At 42.5% G+C, this 22,888-nt stretch overlaps 1 protein-coding gene across 1 annotated transcript in view; it reads right to left on the bottom strand.

Moving 5' to 3' along the window:
- Positions 1 to 825: 825 nt before the first annotated feature.
- KMO (kynurenine 3-monooxygenase) overlaps positions 826 to 22,888 on the bottom strand; it is a 616,236-nt gene continuing 594,173 nt past the window's right edge. The window contains exon 15 of the mRNA XM_044058035.1: positions 826 to 1,481. Within this exon, the coding sequence (XP_043913970.1) occupies positions 1,338 to 1,481 (144 nt within the window). The 3' untranslated portion in view covers positions 826 to 1,337. The remainder of the gene's footprint in view (positions 1,482 to 22,888) is intronic.

The raw sequence follows: 22,888 nt of genomic DNA on the forward strand, positions 1-22,888 counted from the left end.
CGCTAACTCTCCCTCCTGCACCTGTCACCACCCTACCTAACATATACTCCCCCAAACATTAGACTACAACAATTATCCTCTCTTTACTTTAATATAACTTTATAATAACTAGTATTGTGGTACCTTAGCTGTGCCGCTGAGCAATACTATACTTAAATCTTTTCTCTTCCTTAGTTATTATACTTCCTACCCCCCTTCTCATAACTGATTTCTTTCACTCTTTTGACTACCCTAAACATTCCTCCCCACCCCTCTACTTCAACCCCTCTATTTAATACTTCTTCTTCCTCTCTACCAACTTGGTTTAGTCAGCAAAGATATTTTTGGGGCTATTTTTTTTCTGATGCCATACTGTAAAAAGACATTTTTACTCCATGTTTCTACTGTTAGTATTTTTTCGCCGTTCTTTTTGCTGAATTTTATCTTTCGTTATTTTCCATTATGGCATGAATGTATGTAGTTATGTATTCATATTCACATTACTTGTAATGCAACTTTGTTATTGTTATTTTTTGTTAGCGTGGAGCTTTTCTTCTTGTGTCTCCACTGAAACTTCATCACCATCCCATTTGGACTAACCCAGTTAACAAAAGACAAATAACTAAATAAATTAATAAATAATAAAGAGGTTTAAACAGGTACAAAATCCTTACTAGTGATTTCATGCATTTTCCAGCTGGTGAAGAGAGATATCTTGTCATATATCTTCTGATTCTCACAAGCTTCCATTTTAATTAAATGGCATGGAATAATATGTATGCAGAGCAAATATGTGTTACTTTTTAAAGACCAAAATAATGCCTCATTTCAAATAATTCACTCTTCTGAGTTGGAAAATCGGTGTAACTTTATTAATATGGCACAAGAACAATTGAAAATGCTACATAAAATTATCAAAATATAAAATTAGTTTATAGAGTGTTCATAACCCCATCAGTAAACTTGCCTTATTTCATAGTTTGTGACAAACATGCTTGGGTACAGAAAAAACTGCTCAGTTGTGTGCAGCTACATAATTTTTAGCTGAATACAACTGTATAGTACTGCTCTGGGGTCTACACACTGAGCATACAGTGATAACCTCAGTACTCACATATAAAATGCATTTGCAACCTCTGAAAAAATAAATATTCCTGTGAATGTTTATTAACACCTGTTCTTAAGAAAATAGCACTGTCATGGAACATAATTCTTAACAGTATACAAAAACAAAAGTATACAAACAATGTATCATTGGCAATGGGGTTAGTGTGTGTGTGTGTGTGTGTGTGTGTGTGTGTGTGTGTGTGTGTGTGTGTGTGTGTGTGTGTGTGCAGGTTTAGCTGCAAACATCTCTCTCATGGAGTTTTCTGGAAGTGATAGATAAAGGTTTTCCATGACTGCAGTCCTGCGTTCAGTTTGTCTGGCATATACTTCACAAGAAAGTACACTCCACTTACTGCTGTTGCTACTCCCGTAACAGACAGCCCCAAGTTTATGACCTGTGACAAGACAAAGGAGGTTATTTTATAATGCATCACACCAATACATACATAATGAACTTAGCTGATACTCTGAACTTGTTACAAATATTAAAAAAAAGGTTGGTCCAGCACTCTACAAAATGTGCTGATTTATATACTTAAATAGTTGATAGCTAAACATTTTACTTGAATCGTATACATAATGACATATAGCCATTAAGGATATTCAGTCTTTCTTTCTCAGTGTTTCTTATTAGCATTATACACAAAAATAAAGAAAATAAAAAGAAATAAGACCAACAGCATTAACTTAAGGTTAATGGGTAAGATGCTAAATGAAGTTTTGACATGCCATGCAATTATGGTACCCTACAGAGTAATAAGCAGAAGATCATCCATTAACTGGTGTTTTGTATGATCTTTTTAAGTTCCACATTTACAGTTTGTCAATAACTCTCCTGTGGCTCACTGCAGCTATCCTTTTTGTAACTGACAATTTGCTTAATATCTTTAACATAAAGGTCAGCAATCCCCACATACTAAAGGCTACATATTTCTAATACACTACAGAATTAGCGCGCAAAGCAACAAAAGAAAGAGCACAGATGAAAGCAATAACAGATAATTGCCTTCAATATAACATTTCTAAAATGATACAATGTATTGCATATAAACATGTCCCTACAAAACAAGCTGGCAAAAAAGACTACTTTTGAGGCCCATACCAGTTGTCACAGATGGATGACATAATTTATGTATTTATTTATTGCCTTTGTTTACTGGGGTGGTCCGACTGGCATTCAGACCCATTTTCAGCAGAGGTCCAGGAAGAAGATCTCCTAGAGCTACAAAAAAATTACAAAGCATTTATACAGAAAAAAAGAATCAGTTTCTTAACAGTAGAAATGGGGATTTAGAATCATCCAGTGGGTTGCACTGTGTATGGTTAATACAAATTGATTTCTGTAGGAGTGTTATACAATAATCAACAAACATATTATACAATGCCTACCCTAAAAACGTGCACGCTGATTGGCTAGCCCAACCAGCGTGCCCGTGGTAAATCCCTCAATATACTAACGGAAAAAGGTCCGGTCGCCCGGACTTTTTCCGTTAGTATAAAACACTGTCTCGCTATGTTAAAAGAGTTTAACATAGCGAGACAGCTTTAAAAGCAACGGAGATCTCCGTTGCTTTTTAAAGCTGTCTCGCCATGTTAAACTCCTTTAACATAGCGACACAGTGAGTAAAGCAACGGAGATCTTGCGATCTCCGTTGCTTTTAAACCTGTCTCGCTATGTTAAATGAGTAAAACATAGAAAGACAGCTTTAAAATAAGCAACGGAGATCTCCGTTGCTTATTTTAAAGCTGTCTCGCCATGTTAAACCCATTTAACATAGCGATAGTAAAAGCAACGGAGAACTTGCGTTCTCCGTTGCTTTGCCCACAGCTCTGATGTACTGCGAGGCATGCGCAGTACATCAGAACTGCCGCTGAACACCAGAAAAGGTGCGGAAGGGCAGCAAAGAGGCATTATACAATGCCATTATTTAAGAAAAGTAATTATTTATTTTCTTAAATAATGGCATTATAACAATAACTCACTTCTGGGTGTGGGTAATGCTGGATTTACCCACGGTTGTCTTTGTTTGGTCCTCGGGCCGCCTCGGGACCAAACCACGCCAACCGTGGGTAAATCCAGCATTACCCACACCCAGGCGTGGGTTATTGCTATAATAAACCATTGCCACCAACATGAATGGTTAATTGCACAGATGAGTTTAAATCTCACCAGTGCCAACCAATTGTGAAAAAAAGTCCAGGATGGCACCAGAGAGATAGTCTCTAAAGTCATACCACTGGCACTGAAAGGGTTAAAATAAAAGAAAGTGCACAGAAGTATAGCTCAATAATCAATTCACAAAATGCAACCCGGCCCCAACAGCATAAACGGAATATGTACAGCTATCCTAGGTGTGGGCTTCCAACATTCATAACCAGACTGAACTGCACACAGTCCACTTACATAGTTGCATCTTTGGCTTAGAATCCCATGCTCCTTTTTTCACCCCTCTCTCTCTCTCTCTCTCTCTCTCTCACTGTCTCTGTGAACCACAGAGTCTTCCACTGTCCTTTACCTGAAGTAACTACTTTTCACACATTATTATTTACACACACACACACACACACACACACACACGCACACACACACACACACACACACACACACACACACACACACACACACACACACACACACGCATGCACACACACACACACACACACACACACACACACACACACACACACACACACACATTTTCCAAGGGAAGGTTGGTGGGATTCTCTAATTCCTTAAAGCTTTCTACATAGAATTGTACTGCTACCGTAAAATATAAAAGTATACACATTAATATTTTCACTTGTAGTAGGCCCAAGTGGTCTATTCCCTTTAGACAGCTGATACCTCAGACTTATTAACCTACAACATTCAATGTTCCCATTTAGATAATAAATAACACTGGCTAAAAACAGAATAAATGCCAGCCATGAGAACTTAAAAGAAAATAAATGAACTTTACTTACATAATAAAGCTTACAGTGCAGATACAGATTACATATGCAGAAGTTGCAAAGTACACAATAAATGCAGATAAACAAGTCCAGTAAATAGATAGAACATGTACAGAAAAAATCTGATCTACAGATAAAGCACAGTTATGTAAAATCTTACCATAACAGTAGATGTCCTTCTCTTCACTGTTGCAATTTTCTTCACCTAAGGGATCTCGTGTCAAAGATAGTCCAATGTCCAGCCAGTACACCAAAGCCTACAGCTCTTATAGGTGCCATAGGTCACATGTATGCTCCCTGAACATGATGTAGGCCATAAAGGTGATGTGCGGATATAGATACTCAGAACTGAAAAAAAAAAAAACAGGAGAAGCAGAATACCCTCAGGGACAAAGAAGAACATGTGCATCCAGAAAGAAAAATAAAAAAGGAAAAAAGGAAAGGGGGTCCTTAGCCAGGAGGGCAACTACAACACAAGGCAGGAGTCAGGACAGAGAGGGAGCAATTATTGCAACAGTGAAGAGAAGGACATATACTGTTATGGTAAGATTTTACACAACCCTACTATGTCCTTCCATATCACTGTTGCAGTATTCTTCACCTAACAGAGAGTACAAGAACTCAAGAGGAAGCCTGGGAGGAGGAAGGCACAGAGGAATCCTCCACAAACCCATGCAGAATAACCCTGGCAAAGCCTGCTCTGGTCCTGGAAACAACATCCAAATGATAATGCTTAGTGAAAGTATGAACAGAGGACCAAGTAGCAGCCTCAGTAATAGAACTGGTATCCAGACCATTGAAAAAGGCACCAGAAGAGGCAACTATCCTAGTAGAGTGTGCCTTTACAGATGAGGAAAGGCATTTTCCATGAAAAGAATAACAACAGGAAATGGCCTTAGAAATCCAGGAGGAGTTGGTTTGCTTAGAAACAGCCAAACCTAAAGTCCTGGGATGAAAGGAAATAAAAAGCTGCTCAGATTTGGAAAAAAACACCCTTAAGTTTTATCTAAATAATATATGCGCTGTCTATGCAAAGCAAAGGTGTGAAGAACTTTCACACTGCCAGACTGCGGAGAAGAAATAAAGGAAGGAAGATGAATAGACTGACTGAGGGACAACTCATTGACCACCTTGGACACAAAAGAAGGATTAGTATGTAGAGAAACCCTTTCTCTATGAAAAACTAAGAAAAGGAGGAATAGCCATGACAGCCTGAAATTCAGGCCCTGTCTTAGCTGAGGTAAAACCCAAAAGCAGAACAGTCTTCCAAGTACAGTGTTGCAAGGAAGCTGAGGAAGGAGGCTGAAAAGGAACCTGGAACAATTTCTCAAGTACAAAATTGAAGTCCCAAGAAGGTGGAATAGGTTTCCTGGGAAGTCTGATATGGAAGATGCCTTTTAGGAATTGCATGACCTCAAACCTAGAGGCCATAGAAGGACTTAAGGGCAGAAAAAGTAGAAATTGTTGACAGGTGAGCTTTCACTGAATAATATGTCACCCCAGCCTTGAGAAGATCACACAAACAAGAGAGAACTAAAGGAGCTTCCACTGAGAGAAGATCCTGATGGTGAGAGAGGCACCAGACCGAAAATCTCTTCCATATGGACATATATGATTTCCTGGTAGTGAGTTTCTTGGCATCCTGCAGAACCTGAAGCACATCCTGAGATGAGAGGTATCTAAAATGGATCAAAACCCTATCACCCAGAATGTCACTTGAAGAGTGGACAAGTGAGAATGGATAAGAGATATTTTGTCTTGTAATTTGTGGTGACTGCCCCTGGCCAAGTGAGAAAGAAGGGGGAATCAACGTTATCTAGGCCAAAAGGGAGTTACCAGTAAGATATTGGGAAAGACCTGCCTGATCTTGTGCAGAACTTGCAGTAAAGGGAGGGGAGGGGCATACAGAAACATCACCTTCCAAGGAAAAGACAGGGCATCCACTTTCCAAGCCAACGGACTTGAGACATTGGAACAGAATAGAGGAAGTTCTCTGTTCACAGGACAGGCAAAAAGATATACCTGAGGAATACCTCATTAATGAACAATGTCCAGGAACACATCACTGTGAAGCATCTATTCATGCACTTTTGTGCTGGTCCTGCTCAAAGAGTCTGCTACTAGATTGTGCTCTGAGGGAATGTCAACTGCCTGAAGAATCAGCTTATACTGGCTCTCTAGATCCCAGACCTGAACAGCTAAGTCTGCGCAAAAGATAGGACCTTGTGACCACCGCTTGTTGACATACTGCATGGTATTGTCTGTGAAGTTTTTTGATGGGCCTGGGATGAAAGATGAAATGAAAGGCTTGCAAAGCAGAAGAATAGCTCTCATCTCCTTTACACTGATGTGGTCTGACCTCTAATGATGAGGCCAGAGACCCTGAACCTTTATGGAACCACAGGAAGCACCCCTTCCCCTGTCCAAGGAATCTGTAAAGAACTCCTGAGTGGGAAATGAAGCCAAAAAAGGCAGCTCCAGGTAGAGATAAAGTTGAGTTGATGAATCCACCACTGAAGCTCAAGCCTGAGACAAGAAAGGAAAAGTACTGGGAATTCCAAGGAATGACAATGTTGGAAGCCACACTGATTTGAGATATCACTGAAGCTCCTTATATGGATCCTAGCAACAGGAACCACTGGAATGGTGGAGACCATGAACCCCATAACCCTAAGAAATTCCCTTGCTGTGACAGACACCAGGGGAAGAAGGGATTGAGAAAAAGGTTATTAGAGACAGATCCTTGGGGGCAGGAAGAGATGCCAACATGGGAACTGTCTGAACTCCACAGCCAAGGAAAACATAATCTAGAGAAGGCATCAGAACTGATTTCTGGAGATGTATGGTGAATCCCAGACTCTGTAAAAGGAAAGTAGTAAACCTGAGATCCTAAAGCAGAAAGCTGGGGGAAGGAGCTTGAATAAGCAGATCATCTAAACAGGGAAAAATCTGAACACTTTGATTCCTGCAAAAACAATGACAGGAGCGAGGCATTTGGTGAATACCCTTGGGGTAGTATAGAGGCCAATGAGCAAAGCAGAGAATTGAAAATGGAAGGAAAGGAGAGAAAAATGTAAAAAATCTCCTGAAAAGAGAATGGATAGGGATGTGAAGGTATGCATCCTTGAGATCCAGAGATAACTGAAAGGCCTGTGGAAGAAGAAGGGGAAACAAGGTCTAAAGGGCTAGCATCTAAAAGGAAGGAACCTTGAGAAAGGTATTCAGCAGGGAAAAATCCAGAAATGGTTTCAATGTACCCTCCTTTTGTACAACCAAAACATTCTGGAATAAAATCCCTTCCCTACCTGGCGGGAGGCATGGCTTGAATGGTGCCCTGAGCCACCAAGAGAGTGAAGAACCTTTGGGAAATGACAGAGCTGCTCCTGAGGAGATTGAGGAATGCCTGAAAAAGGAAGAAGGGACTTCGAAACCATGAAATATCCCTCATGGCTAATGGACAGCACCCAGGAATCTGAAATTATCTGAAGCCAATTTGCAAGAGATAGGAAATGATGGCGGGACAAGGGAACCTGGCCAAGTGAATGAGAAGCAAACCATCAAATATAACCAGGTTTGTTCTGAAAGGAAGGATTCTGAGAAGCAGGAGTCTGAGTAGACTTAACAGGAGGCACACACCTAGAACCCTTCTTGCTCTTGGGAGAAGGGCAAGATTGCCTATGAACAAAGGCAGACTTGGAGGGATAGTTCATCTGCTCCTGCAGAGCTTTGCCCTTTTCATGGAGGGACTTGAAAATGTCAGCAGAAAGGAGCATCCAAAAGTTTTGTCTTAATGTCATCAGGTAAAGCCCGAAGATGAAGCAAAGAATAATGCATCATAACTGAACCAAAGGCAGCAGCCATGGAAGTGGCATCAGCTACATCATTTGTTGAATGGTGGGTAATTTCAGAAGTGGAGCCCAGCAGGGAAAGAACAGAAGCCTTCACCTCAGAGTCAGGAAGGTTAGAAACCACTGTAGAAACCTAAGAAAGGATAGCCAAAACATAGCTGGTCATATGAGAATGGTAGTTAATGGTCCTAAATGAAAATGTGGCAGCAGTGTAAAGTTTTTTGCCCAACCTTTCCATATCCCTATTGTCCTTATCAGAAGGCAACAGCTGGTGGAGGGCAACAACTTGGATGGTTTGTCAGAAGAGACTTACACTACAGAAGGGTCAGCAGAAGGGCATTTATAAATGCAGTTTGGGACAAACTAAGTTGTCCTGGTCTCTCGAGTAAGGGGGTAAAGGGGTATGGGGAGGGTATAGTGGTATAAAGGAAGGTAAGGATTGTAGTTGGTTAGGATAGTGGGTTTGTGGTGGTGAAAGGGTTAAGAAGAGAGGGAGATGTAAAAGGAAGTAAGGTAGGAGTTGGTGGGACTTCTGACAGTATTAAGGGTTTGGGATTAAAGGAAGTAGGCACATTTGGCGTGAGTTGGTGGAGTGACAACTAGCTTACATCCAGATGACCTGTAGGTATCATGGATGAAGGTAGGCCTTGGATGGTGGGGAGAGAAGGGGTTAGGTGGTCTGGGTCAGTCCCCCCTTTGGTGTTTTCTAGAGGTTAATTTAGTGGGGGGGGGCTGGAGTCTGGGAATATAGTTTGAGCTTACTGGTAGGAAAGGGTGATAGAGTACAGTGTGTGTGGGTGTGTGTGTGTGGGGGAATGGTTGGGGGGGTGGACAAAAAAAAAATATGTATATATATATATATATATATATATATATATATATATATATATATATCTATATATAATGAATTGGATGGGAGTAGTGCTAGACTTACCTGTGTGTGTTGAAGTTTTTTCTTTGCTCCCTGTCATCTGCCGGTCTCCTGGGGATTCATCGGGCCTTGTTTGGTGGGGCCATGCGATTGAGTGACATCCGAGGGGGGAGATTGGGCCTGTCATTAGCTCCGTTGGGTAGTAGGCCGTCTGTGCCATGCGGTCGGGGTATATATAAAAACAAAAAGGGAGGTGTTCTCCCGGTGGTCGTGGTAGGCAAAGGGGGGGGTCCATCGGTGTAATCTGGCCCCAGTTAGGTTGGGGGGTAGTGGTGGATCATCCCCTCATGCTCCCTGGTGGGTTTGTGAGATGGTTGTGTCCATTTCTGGGGTAAATGTTCTCCCGGTGGTTGTGGTAGGCGGTAGCGTTGGGGTATAGTGGCGGATCATCTCCTCGGGGGTCCATCGTTGCGTCCAGCTTCATCTTCGTTGGTGGTAGTGGTGGGTTTTCTGTTCATACTCCCTGGGGGGTCCGTGGGTGTCCATTTGTCTTAAATGGTTTCCCTTTAGGATGGTGTCACGGTCGTCCGGGTGTCCCTCTGTCCTGGGATTCAGTCATGGTGGTGGAATATCTTCTCCCTGGTGGGTTCGTGGGCCGCTGTGTCCGTAGTCCCTATCCCGGTGGTTGTGGCATGCATTCGGGGGTCCATCGTGCTTCGTCGGTGGTATAGTGGCAGTTTGCGGTTCGTGCTCCCTGGTGGGTTTGTGGGTGTCGGTCAGTCTTCTTCGGTCCTTCCATCTTCTGGATGGCATTGCAGCCGATCGGGTGTCCCTCTGTCCTGGATTTTGGTGGTGGTAGTGGCGAAATGGCTTCTCCATCCTCCCTGATGGTGTAGTGGGTTGCTTCTGCTGTTCTTTTGGCCGTTAGGTCCTAGCGCCAGTTCGCGCATGCGCACTGCATTGATTAGCCATTACCTATATGGAGGATTGTGCTGGGAGAGAAGGTAAGTGTTTTTAGGCTTGTTTGTGTGAATGGTGATGGGATTGGGTGGCTGGTAGATAGGGAGATAGTTAGAGAGACTTAATTATTTATTTATTTATTTTTTTCTTCTCCATAGATACATATGGGGAGGGATATTGATAGGGGATATGCTAGGTTAGGAAGGGGTACTAATGGCAGAAGGTGTGGCTGACAGGATGGGTGAAAGGTGATGGTGGGCAGACAGGGGTAAGTAAAGGTGCGGGGACAAGGCAATACTAGGGGTTGGGGGGTTAGGGCAGTCGGACTTATAGAATAGTGCTAATATTTTGTTTCTCTTTTACAGATGGCTAGATTACCAGAGCTAAGGCAGAGGTGGCAAGCAATTGTGGCCTAAGCGGAGGAGCTATTCCAGGAGGTGGCAACATCGGAGGTGGTACATGAACCTGAACAGACCCCAGGTTGGAAGAGGCGACGCATGGCGGTGAGTACCCCAGCCAGGGGGAAAAAGCAACAGTCATCGCAGCAGGTGATAGCAGTGGAGACATCAATTCCCAGCGCATCGCAAGACGAAGGTGCAGGTAATGGTTTTATTATGGCAGCATTGTTGGGGGAGCTAGGGGTTGAGGATTGTGGGGTGGGGAGGGATGACGACTTGTCAGTTGGGGATCTTGGGGGTGGTGGGTTCCGGGGTCAGTCTGGGCTTGGACTCTGAGGTAGGCTCTAATTTTGGGCTGCTGCCTAGGGACTGGTTGGCTACCCAATCTTTGGGGAAGGGGACAGGAGCAGTTATTCTGACTCCGCACATTTCGGGTCCAGTTAAGGAAAAAATTTGGAAAGAGGAGTGTGGATTTGTTCGAGCTGATTGATGCAGAAGGGGTCCAATGGCTAGTGGAAGCAGAGTCCTCTAACAGTAAGGACTTGTTAGCGGCCTTAGCAGCACTGGGAAGGCAGAGGGTAGGTAAGCTTCACCCTAGGACATGGGATAATTCGATGGTTGGCTTTGTTTATTTTATGGTAGTGCAGTTGGAGATGGACAGGTCCTTGGCTCTGCCACTCCTAAACTATTTCCTTACCATTCGTGTGGCACTGCGGTTAAGGACGGGTAATGCGTGGCTCTGGTATGATCAGCGTTTCCACAAATGGAAGGCTGTGGACCAGTCACTTCGTTGGGAGGTGCGTCACCCAAATCTATGGTTGGCTACGATAGTTATGGGGGCTTTAACACAAGGTTGAGTGGGCCGGAAACAGCGGGTGTGTGTTGGTCATTTAATAGTGGCTCCTATTCATGGGTGGGGGTGCAAATTTGCCCATGTTTGTTCGAGATGTGGAGGGGGTCATTTGGCCACTAGCTGTGGTCGGCAGGATTTGTCCTGGAACTCCAATGTTATGGGTCGGGAGGGTGGATCTGGTGGGCAAGGCTTTCAGCTGGCCCGGGGGAGGGGTAATTTTTGTGGGTCCCAGGGATTTGGACTCGGGTTCTTTAAAGGCAATAGAGGGGGGGGGCGCCAATCCCTATTAACGTGGAGGTTCTCCGGAGTATGCTTCATCAGTTTCCTGGCTTGGCCATCAAAGTGGAGATAATACAGGGTTTTCAAGGGGATTTTCCTATTAAGTCCACTGTGAGAAGGGGTGGGGGGGTTGCAAGAATTTACGATCTGTTCAAGGTAAAGAGGACATCTTGGAGGCTTTACTGGAGAAAGAGAGCAGGGCGGGGTGGTTATTGGATCCTTTTGACAGTCCGCTTTTTAGTGCTTACAGGGTGTCGCCTTTGGGGTTGGTGCCGAAGAAGCGAGAAGGGGAATTCAGAGTGATATATCACTTGTCTTATCCGAAAGGGAATTCAGTAAATTATTTTATTGCAGAAGAGGAGGTTAGGGTGCATTTCCTTCCTTAGATGATGCAGTGAAAGTGATTGGGGAATTTAGGGAGCCATGTTTGGTTAAGGTCGACAGTGAGTCGGCCTTTCAGTTGTTGCCTATTAGGAGTGAGGATTGGCCACTATTGGGGATGCGGGTAGGAGATAAGTACTACTTTGATAAAGCTATGCCTATGGGTTGTTCAGTGGCATGTGCAACGTTTGAGAAATTCAGTACAGTACTGCATTGGATTTGGCAGCAGAAAGTGGGGACTCAAAAGGCAGTGCATTATTTAGATGATTTTTTTTGTTGGTGGGCGAAGAAAGGGTAGGAGCACAGGAGGGTTTGCGGGAGTTTACGATTATGTGTGAGGAGTTAGGGGTACCACTGGCTCAGCATAAGATGGAGGGTCTGGCAAGGGCATTAGAATTTCTTGGATTAACAGTTGATGCGGAGCGGGGACAATTTTGTTTACCAGAGAATAAAATAGAGAGGCTTAGTTTGGTGATACGTTCGGTGTTGGATAAGGATAAGATTGGGATTCGTTCAGCTGTGGAGTTGCTTGGGCTTTTGAATTTTGCCTGTCGAGTGGTACACCCAGGGTGAGCTTTATAAAGGTCACTGGCATATTTGCTGAAAGGGGGTAAGCGCAAACACCATTGGGTTAGGGTAACCCAACTGGTGCGGGAGGACTTGGGGTTGTGGAATGGGTTTTTGCAACAATTTAATGGGATATCTTTTTGGCAGTCAGACTGGGTGGGGCAGGAGGAACTTCAGTTGTTTACGGACATAGCTGGTGGTGCTGGCATGGGGGCCTATTTCAGGGGTCGGTGGTTTGCGGTTGAATGGGCTCGGGATTGGGAGGAGGTATGGAAGCGGGATGTGGCCTTTCTGGAATTGATGCCTATATGGGCTGCTTTGGTGGTGTGGAAGGAGCAATTGAGGGACAAACGTGTAGTTTTTCACTCTGACAATATGGCTGTAGTGAGGGTACTGCAAAAGAAGACAGCTAAGTTGGCCTTGTTATTGTTGGCATTACGTAAATTGGTTTTGCAGAGCCTTCTAATGAATTTTTCTTTTACAGGAATGCATGTGCCTGGTGTAAGGAATGAGATTGCTGATAGCTTGTCCCGATTTCAGTTTCGCACGTTCCAAGGGTTGGTTCCATGGGCGGAGGAGGTGCCAGAAATCCTGCCAGAGGTGGTGTGGAATCTTGGGTCGATGTAGCCAGGCGGTTGGTACGGCATTCCTGGGCCCCTTCTACAAGGAAGGTGTATGGTAGGGCTCTTTCTGATTTTAATCAGTTTATTTTGCAGCTGCCAGAGGAGGAAGGGGTATGGTCAGAGGAATTACTACTGCGATATGTAGCTCATGCTTGGGGGTTAGGCAGGGCTTTGCAGACGGTTAAGGTGGATTTGGCTGCGATTAGCATTTTCGCTAAGGTAGCGGGGTTGCAGGATTTCACTAAGTCTTGGACTTTAGGGCATATGTTGAGGGGTTGGGGGAGAATGGTGGTAGAATGTAAGGATATTTGATGGCCACTTACGAGGGTTATGTTGAAAGTTTTGTTGAAAGGGTTAGGTTTGTTGCAAAAGGAGTCCATGGATTATTTTATGTGGGGTACATTATGTACATGGTTATATTTTGGCGCTTTTCATATTTAGGAGTTGTTAGGTTCATTATGTTGGAAGGATGTCATTATAGGGGAGGGTGAGGTTACTACTGCATTAAGGAGATGTAAGACAGATCAGTTGGGTAGGGGATGTGTGGTGGTGCTTAAAACTGACAAGAATCCTTGCATTTGTCCAGTAATGTGGGCAAAAGAATTTGTGAGGAGGTGAAAGGGGAGTGTGGATCAGTTAATTTTTTGTTCAGTGGATGGGAAAGTGGTATCGAGTAGTAGATTCATACTTTTGGTGAGGAAGGTTTTACGTTGTATGGGATTTCCGGTCGAGAGGTTTGCAGCTCACTCGTCCAGGATAGGTAGGGCTTCAGATTTAGCTAGAGAAGGTAGTTCTATTGAATTGATTAAAAGAGTGGGGAGGTGGTCTTCAAATGCATTTTTGTCTTATATTAGATAAGTTGCGGTCTGATTATTAATTTTTCTTCTTTTCTTTTAGGGAAGCACATTATCATCTTGGGGCATTTGTTCATCCACTAGGCAGAGAAGAGTGCTTTAGATAGGGATGATTGGGTAAATTTGGGTTTAGCACATTTAAGGTGGTTAGTGTCCTGGCATGGTGTTAGGGGGCTTAGGTGGGACGGGCTGTTACATGAATTTGAGAGGGCTAAACTGAAGGTGTGTTGTCGTTGTAAACTAGTCATTCATTTAGGGGGCAATGACTTGGGCATTGTTTCTAAAAAGCAATTGGTGGACATTATGCTGCGAGATTTGATGAGATTACAGGCATTGTACCCGGGTATGGAAATTGTGTGGTCAGAGTTGGTTCCACGTTTGTGTTGGAGGGCTGCATACAGTTATAAGGCGATTGAAAGGGTTAGAAGGTGTGTTAATCAAAGGCTGGCTAGGCAATTAAGGATTTTGGGGATGCATACTATTGACCATAGAGATTCTGGGGATGGAGAGAAGTCTTGATATCGAACGGATGGAGTACACCTTAATGATGTGGGTCTTGATCTTTTTAATTTGCATCTGAAACTCTTTTTAGAGGATATGATTGCGGCTAGGATTTAGGAGGGGGAACAGCCTGGGATCAGGCTGGTGGCGGAGAAGAGGGATAGGAGTGTCCTCTTCTGTTCCCCCTCTAAAGAAGGTGGTTATTGGTTTATGGTTTGTTATGGTGGTGAGGTGAGTAGGTACGCTGCCCTGGCGGAGAGGGTATCAGGGTGAGTTGGTACGCTGCCTTGAGGTAAAGTTCATCCAGGGTGAGTGGTGACGCTGCCTGGAGATCATCATTGCTGAAGAAGATAATTAATGTTGTTTTTTGTGTACATAGTTCATTGTATAATACAGTTTAATAAAAGGTCATCAAATGTCTTTATGTGTGCAGTATGGTTATTTAAAGGGAGGACGGGACAAATGCAGTTTGGGACAAACTAAGTTGTTCCGGTCCCTCGAGTAAGGGGGTAAAGGGGTGTGGGGAGGGTATAGTGGTATAAAGGAAGGTAAGGATTGTAGTTAGTTAGGATAGTGGGTTTGTGGTGGTGAAAGGGTTAAGGAGAGAGGGAGATGTAAAAGAAAGTGAGGTAGGAGTAGGTGGGACTTCTGACAGTACTAAGGGTTTGGGATTAAAGGAAGTAGGCACATTTGGAGTGAGTTGGTGGCCCTCCCACCCTCCTCTTTTATATATGGATGGAAGATGTGGGCAATTTGAGGTGGAGAAGAGGGACAGGATTGGCCTCTTCTGTTCCCCCTCTAAAGAAGGTGGTTATTGGTTTATGGTTTGGTATGGTGGTGAGGTGAGTAGGTACGCTGCCTCTTTATGTGGGTAAGTAGGTAGGTACGCTGCCTCGGTGGAGAAGGTATCAAGGTGAGTTGGTACGCTGCCCTGAGGTAAAGTTCATCCAGGGAGAGTGGTGACGCTGCCCAGATATCATCGTTGCTGAAGAAGATAATGTTGGTTTTTGTGTACATGGTTCATTGTATAATGCAGTTTAATAAAAGGTCGTCGAATGTCTTTATGTGTGTAGTGTGGTCATTTAAAGGGGGGACAGGACAAATAAATTTGCAATTCTCAGGGACGTATAGAACCTATCTGGATTCTTAAAGGTATCCAAAATGGCAGCCAGAACAGAAGGAACAGCAGATGGTTTTGGAGACTCCATCTGTAGGAGCTCATAATACCTTTTTTGAATATCACAGACTTGAGAACAATCCCACTTAAAATACTTCCATCTTACAAGCAATGGTATCCCCAAAGGATAGCTCTTCCAAAACAAAGTCTGAACTTAAGGAATCCTCCTCCTCTAAACCGTAGCCCAAGGGGGAAGGGATCTGGAAGAACAAGCCAGGGATTCTTCCCGAGTCCAGATCATCATCCAAGGAATCTAATTCCCAAGACCTCTTAAGTGGAGTGGAAGACTGGGGAGGAGCAGTAACAGGAATCTCTGGAGGTGGCTTCAAGGCCACCAAATCATTTAGTAAATCCTGAATGAATTCCTGCCATTCACATTTGAGATCCTTCACAACAGGGAAAATATACTTTGTCTTTTGTTTCTTTTTCTATGGGATGTCTGCTCAAAACACTTTTGGAAGTTCAGACCCTTGATGTGATTCTATAATCATTGTAGAAATCTCCTCCCTTACTAAGATCTGAGGAAACATCCTCAGTCATTTGGATATAATCAGATGAGGTTACCCCTCAATGTCAGGTGCAGACACTTGAACAGCCTCCAAACACACGGGAGAAGCAGGATCCATGCCGGCCTCCAACGGGGTCATGGCAGAGTAATCTGAAGCAATAACTGTATGGTCCTCTGAGCTTTCATCAGCCTTGACAGAGACATCTGGGAAAGGCTGCTCATCAGTCAGATCAGGCTTAACCTTTTTGGCTTTCTTCTTGACAGATGGCTGACCCTCAGGACTGGGGGATTCCACCATAGTACCCTGAGCCAACAACTTAAAACATTGATTCTCCAGGTATATAGACAGTGATGACAGGCAACTACAAAGGGACTTAAGCACAAACACCTGGAAAATAGAACACTGCATTTTGATCATGGGAAGCATCCAAACAAATAGACACTGGTCATGACAGTTTAAAGTTATCCTGCCTCAGTTAAATATTTCAGTCATCATTTCATACTTTAGTTAAATGTTTCAAATCACCAACAATATAATGTTTTGCTGTTTTGTTTGCTTTAAAGCCATGCTCTCAATTAAAATTACAACTTCAGCTAGTCAGCTCAATACCTTGTTCATCAGGAAGCCAGTCTGCATTGATTGTAGATGCTGCGTATGCCTTTGATTATGTAAATTATGGATTCCTATTTAGTATGTCACAGAAGCTAAAATTTCCTGAATCATTTGTCAATTCAATATACATTCTTTAATCTTTTAACTCATACCTATTTACATGGTAGCGTTTTGGAGTCAAATCCACTGAAAGATGACACTAGACAATGTTGTCCTCTTTAATTCTATTTGTTCAGTTTATAAACTGAACTTTTCTTTCATCTTTTCAACCTTTTGTTTTCATTATCCTGTATTAAATGATATAAAGCTTCCATTTACATTATCCATTGATAGCATTATTTCAACAGTGGCAGCTTTTTTTCTACATACTTCTATTATTCCCTTAACAGTAACAAGACAAGATATATTTCTTTTGATAAATATTGCCACATCAGTCAATTTATTCCATTCAAGGTAAAACTACCTACCATGTAGAAATATCTATGAGTTTACATTTTCTCAGAATAATTTAACTACAGCAGCATTTGTTAAACTTGGTCATCAGTTTCAAAGATACCTTATAGGTTTATAGGTGTGTACTAGGCTAATGGCCCTGGAGACATTACAAGCCTTGCCCATAGGATTACCCTGGCATCGTGCCACCCAACATTAGTTCTTAGTGCCTCTGTCGAGTGGAACCACTGGAGTGATCCCTGGGGTGAATGTTCTATTTCCCATCCACTCATCAAGATTTCTCTTGAAGAGGGCCAGTGAGGTGCTCTGTTTGACATGTATGGGAAGTCTATTCCACAGCAAGGGATAGGTTATGAAACTATCTCTCCAGCATGTTCTGCTGATTGTGGTAATGAGGTTAAGGTCTCTGGAGTGTGTGGTGCAGAGGGATTGGGATTTCTTTAGATGTAGCATTTCTAACAGAGCTGGGTCAGACATGGCTTTGCAATCAAGCAGAGATCGCCTCTAAGTAGGCGATATGAGACAGAGAATAGTTGTAGTTTTTTGAGTCTGTCCATATAGGACAACTGTTTAAGGCCTAGGATCATCTTTGTGAGGTACTTTTGTGGCCTCTCCAGTTGTTGCAGGTGTCTAGTGAGGTATATGCCAAATGGGTTACTGTACTCAATGACTGGCCTAATGAGGGAAGAGTAGAGGGAGATAATAACCTCTTTCTTCCTGGATGCAAAACCCTTAGTAATGAGATGTGCCACATAGAAGGACTTTCTGATGACAGTGGCAATGTGGTGGTCAAAAGAGAGGTTGCTGTCAACCTGTGTTCCCAAATCTCTCATAATGCCTGCTGTTATTCAGTGAACTACCATTGATGTGGTAACTCATGAGAACCGAGTTTTTCCCAAAGGGCATGACAACACATTTTTTGAGATTGAGCTTAAGGCCATGGTTCTGACACCAGTCGTTGGTCTCAGTGAGACCTTTCTACAGGATGTCAACATCACTTGGGGAATTAATAATAGCTCCCAACTTGCAATCATCTGTGAACTTTGTCAGCCAGAGTCCTTTTGTGTTGGCCTGGACTTCAGAGAAGTAGATACCAAGCAGGAGAGGACCCAGGACCGAACCCTGTTGACCTCCACTCGTGACTGGTCGGCAGTCTGACTTGGTCAGCTACTTTCACACTGTGGGTTCTATCTGTGAGCCAGTTTGCAACCCACCTAGTGATACAGGGTTCCCATTATATAATCAAAGACGTAATCCTTCAAATGTGTCTTGACTGAACTTGAAAGCATGAAACAGCAAAATAGCGAAACAGCATATAAGCGAGTTCTTTCCCTTGGAAAGAAATTGCTTTGCCGCCTCCGTTACTTTGCTGTTTTCATCACTGTAGTGCGATCTCGGAGTTGGTATATTTAAGTAGGGGGGTGGGGGGTGAAGCCCCCACTTTATGTAATGTTTTGAGGTTTTTATTTTTTTCTGGAACAGCGATTTTTTTTCCCAGGGAAAAAAATCGCTGTTCTGAGTGTTTGGGATTATAAGCTTTCGCTTACATGGGGTTGATAAATCAGCATTCACTTGTTTAAGTGTTCGCTGATTTAATATAGACTCCTGATATAGGGGCTGATGCCTAGCTTAGTGAGTTTTTCTATGATTTCTGAGTGAGGAATGGTATCAAAGGACTTGGTCAGATTAAGGTGGGCTGTATGAACCACCTTGCCTTTATCCGCAGCGCTGGTGACTGACTCAAAGAAGTCGACCAGGTTGAGCAGCCATGATCTACCCTTCACAAAACCAAACTGTGTAGGATTGAGAGTTTGGAGATTCCCTATATCCTTGTTTATTAGGACCATGATGATGTGTTCCATAGTTTTGCATATCAGACTTGTCAGGCTAATGGGGCGATAGTTTCCAAGGTCTGTAGTCGCTCATCCTTTGTGGAGAGGGATGACTGTAGCAGTGCGCCATTAAGTAGGGACAAAGCCTGAGGTGAGGCTGTGATTGAACAGGGCACACAGGTGTGGTGCCAGTTCATTCTGTAGTTCGTATAGAACACAGCCAGCAAATTATCTGTTAACAGATCATGTGGCAGTCTGAAATCTCCAAATTTTCATTGTTATTTTTTATTTTACAATCTTCAAAACATTTCTGTTGTCTTTATCCTAACAGTGTTGGTAATGCCTTGTCTCAAACTTGGTGTAAAATATGGAAAAAAAATCTAAACTACTAATATGGTGTAATAATCTGACTAGACCATTAATTTCTGGAACTTTATTAAAGCATTTCAAGCATATATTATTTTGGTAGAATTAAATTAATTTTTTTGAAGTATGTTTCATGAAATTAACCTGTTCCAACTTTGCATTTTTTTACTCAGCCAGTATTGAATAATCCTAATATTTTAGAAGGAGTTTTAAGATCATCTGACTTCATTGTTTTGATATCCTTTTTTGCATCTGATTTCACTGTGAGGAACTATCATCTGGAATTTTTGAATTGTCTCTCCTCCCAAATAACTATGCTCAAAATGTTAACAATATCTTAATAATTATAAAGGCTTTGCATAGTCAGTTGCAGTCTGGTAGTGAAAACAAACCTGCAGAAATACTACTGTTTGGATTTGAATTTTATGCTAGGTCATCATTTAGACAGGGTGGGTGTCACAATGTTACTCAGTAATACAGGATTCTGCACGAAATAATTCAAAAGTATAGTTAGGTTGATGGAAAAATGGTTCTTTGGTATACAGCATTCAGATTAACACAGATTAGGATCCAGTTGGACAAAACAGCTCAGTAAAAATGAATAATTCACTCAGCATGAATACACTGCCATTAAACTCAAGCCACAATGCATTATAGGATACGTACACTCATAACAAAGCTATGATATACTATAGTTTTAAAGTGGCAATGTCAATATTATGTATACCAAGTATATGAGAACTCTTACATCAAAGAAAATACAGCACCATCTATACATAGCATAAGGCCTTACTGCCTACATTAACCTGGGTCTGTATGTCCTCATGTACCTGGGCACGTATATACATTTTTGTGCTATCAATATTTTGTGGTTACATACAAAGGTGAAGACTGTTTCCCAATAAAGGATGCATTACATGTTAAGGTCTAGACAAAAACTTCATCCTGTGTTTGAGGTAGTAATGGAGCTCCCTAGCCTTAAGTTCTCCTGCCACAGAAGACATGATCTGGATCCTTTCATTTTCTGATATACAACACAACTGACATATTTTTAGAATGAATAGCAATAAATTCCACTCTAGGGAAGTTGGCCCTGAAAAGCCTGCAATGGTAGAAGGAGCATCCTTATCTCCTGTTTGTGTACAAGGAAGCCTCTTGCTGAGTGCATGTACCTTGGACCATCTGTCCTAAACAATGACCTCCACTCTGGGGCAGTTGCATTCATGATGAACGTTAGTACGGGGAGAGAATATCCATTCCCTAGGTTGTGAAGAATGAGCTACAAGTATGGATGCTTTTGACACACCTTTGACAATTGAATAACATGATCTATGGGATATATGGCCAGGCCTTTCTGCTTGCAGAATCCAATTTAAGATCCACATGTGGAACCTTGCAAAACGCACCAGATGAATAGCTACTATCATAAGGCCCAAGACTAAAGCTGTGATAAATTAGAGTGCTGCAGCAGGGATTCTACCCTCACCTGAATGGCCTGTATTCTGTTCACTGAGAAATATGATAACTTCTAAACTGTGCCTAAGTGGCAGCCTATAAATACTTGTGTGTTGTGACAGCTTCACATGGGACTTTGTGGTGTTCACTAATATTCCCCAGAACAACAACAACAAAAAAAGTAATCCTTTGTGATGGCAGCTAGGAGCCAGTCATCCAGATAATGGAACATTCTGATCTTGTGCAGTCTCACGTGAGCTGCCACCATCGCCACCACCACCACACAATTAACAAACACCCTGATGGCTGTGGTGAGACCAAATGGAAGGGTTCAGAACTGATGATAACTGCCTCACATCTTGATGTACAGGAACTTACTGGATGCCCTGGCTATCTTTATATGCAAACTGGCATCTTGATCCAATGAGCACATCCAGTCTCCCTTCTGAAGGAATGGAAGGAGTGACTACACAGTGACCATGCAGAACATGTTTTTCATTATCTACAGGTTTAGACCACTTAAATCTAGTATAAGTCTGAAGCCTTTTGTCTTTTTGGGAACTGAAAAGATTCTAGAATAAATCCCAGACACTTTCTGCTTTGGTAAGACCTCTCAGTGGCTACTTTTGAAAGGAGGTTGGTGATATACATGTTGGTTGCCTCTTTCTGATGTAATGGGAATTTATGGAAATGGAAACAAAGCTGGAAGTAAATAATTGTAAATGGAATTCTACAGCCTCAGAAAAGTATTCCTCTGATCCAATTGCCTTGTCTGATGGTCAAATGTACCATATGATGGAGGGATATCTGACTCCTGTCTGCCTCCAGAGAGGGGAGAGCCAGACGAGTCCTCAGGGATATTGTGGCTGATTCAAGGGAAGGGCTACAAAATAACTGGATTTGCAGTCATTATCTGCCTCTCAGACAGTGTCCATCTGGGCAACTGCCACAACCCTGGGAGTTTCTATCTGAGCACTGCTCAAAGGTTGGTTATACAGATTTGTGAAACCATGAGATCGTAGTACTCTTATAGTTCCTATCCATAATCCACTGAGGAGTGGAGAACTTTTCTCCAACATTTGTGAGTATCTTCCCCTCATGTTTGCTCTTAAGCAATTTCTTCTTTGTCTTTACTTATGGTCTAAAAAGGAAGGACCTATCAAATGTAATGTTGGCCAGTGATGCCAGAAAGTTCTCTGCAAATTCACATAATCTAAAGTAAGCATGCCTCCTCTTTCCAGTGCCTATCCCAGTTGCTCTAACAGCCTCCATTTGCTGCACTGACGACTGGTTTCATGGAAGGTAATGCAATATTTGTCAATGTTGCCAGCCATGATTCCATTTTAGAGGGTAGCCCACTGTGTTACAGCTTTTTCAAAGTGTCTGGTATCTTCTCCACTAGATCATGTTGAAGACAGATGATAAGCATCAGGCAATTTAGAGACCTGATTGTAAAAGTATCATATATATATATATATATATATATATATATATATATATATATATATATATACATACACACATACACACACACACACACACACACACACACACACACACACACACACACACACACACACACACACAGTATATTCTTCCTAATATGATCCATACATAACTCTAAACTGTCCAGAATTTTGCAAATTGTCTAGATTTTTGCCTCATATTTTTGGTCTGTTCCTCATAACATTTAGGTTTGATTTTTTTTTCATATCTTCAAGGACTGAAGTCACTAAATAATGACAAACATTTCTGTTTCAGGCTTCATATCTTTTAGAAAGTGTGTGTTAATGCAAAACCTGTTATTTTAGCAACTTTCTAAGTCTGCAAGAGCAATATTTAAAACCTGTCCCAAATTTACATGTTACAAAGGGCTCTCTTTTTGTGGTAGCTGTGACTACAATAGAATCTGCAAGAGAAGTCTGACTTGCAATTTCCCTGTCTTTGGAATGCAGGAGGGTCTTGTCCAGTTTTCTCAGCTCTGCTATGTCATGCTCTTGCCAAGACCTTTCATCAGCCAGATCATGGGATCATTGGAAAAGATAAACAAAGATGTAGATAAGGAAGATCAAAAAGCCTCTCGCAGAGTCTCTTCTTCAGAGAAGGTGAGGTCAACAGGTCACAATCCCGTATGCCTCATGCACTGAAAAATTTCCCCAAATTCAGTATCTTCCAGAAAGTCTAGTGGGGAAGCCTTCCTTCCTCTAAATCTGTGTCTAGGGTGGGGAAATTTGTTGGAGATTCTAAGAGCTTCCTCTTGGATTTCCTCTTTCTGAGAATAATTTGACTCATTCAAGTGTTCAGAAGAGGA

The sequence above is a fragment of the Protopterus annectens genome, chromosome 1.part2, assembly GCF_019279795.1.
Source record: "Protopterus annectens isolate FY-2018-M chromosome 1.part2, PAN1.0, whole genome shotgun sequence".
In the NCBI taxonomy this organism is placed as follows: domain Eukaryota; kingdom Metazoa; phylum Chordata; order Ceratodontiformes; family Protopteridae; genus Protopterus; species Protopterus annectens.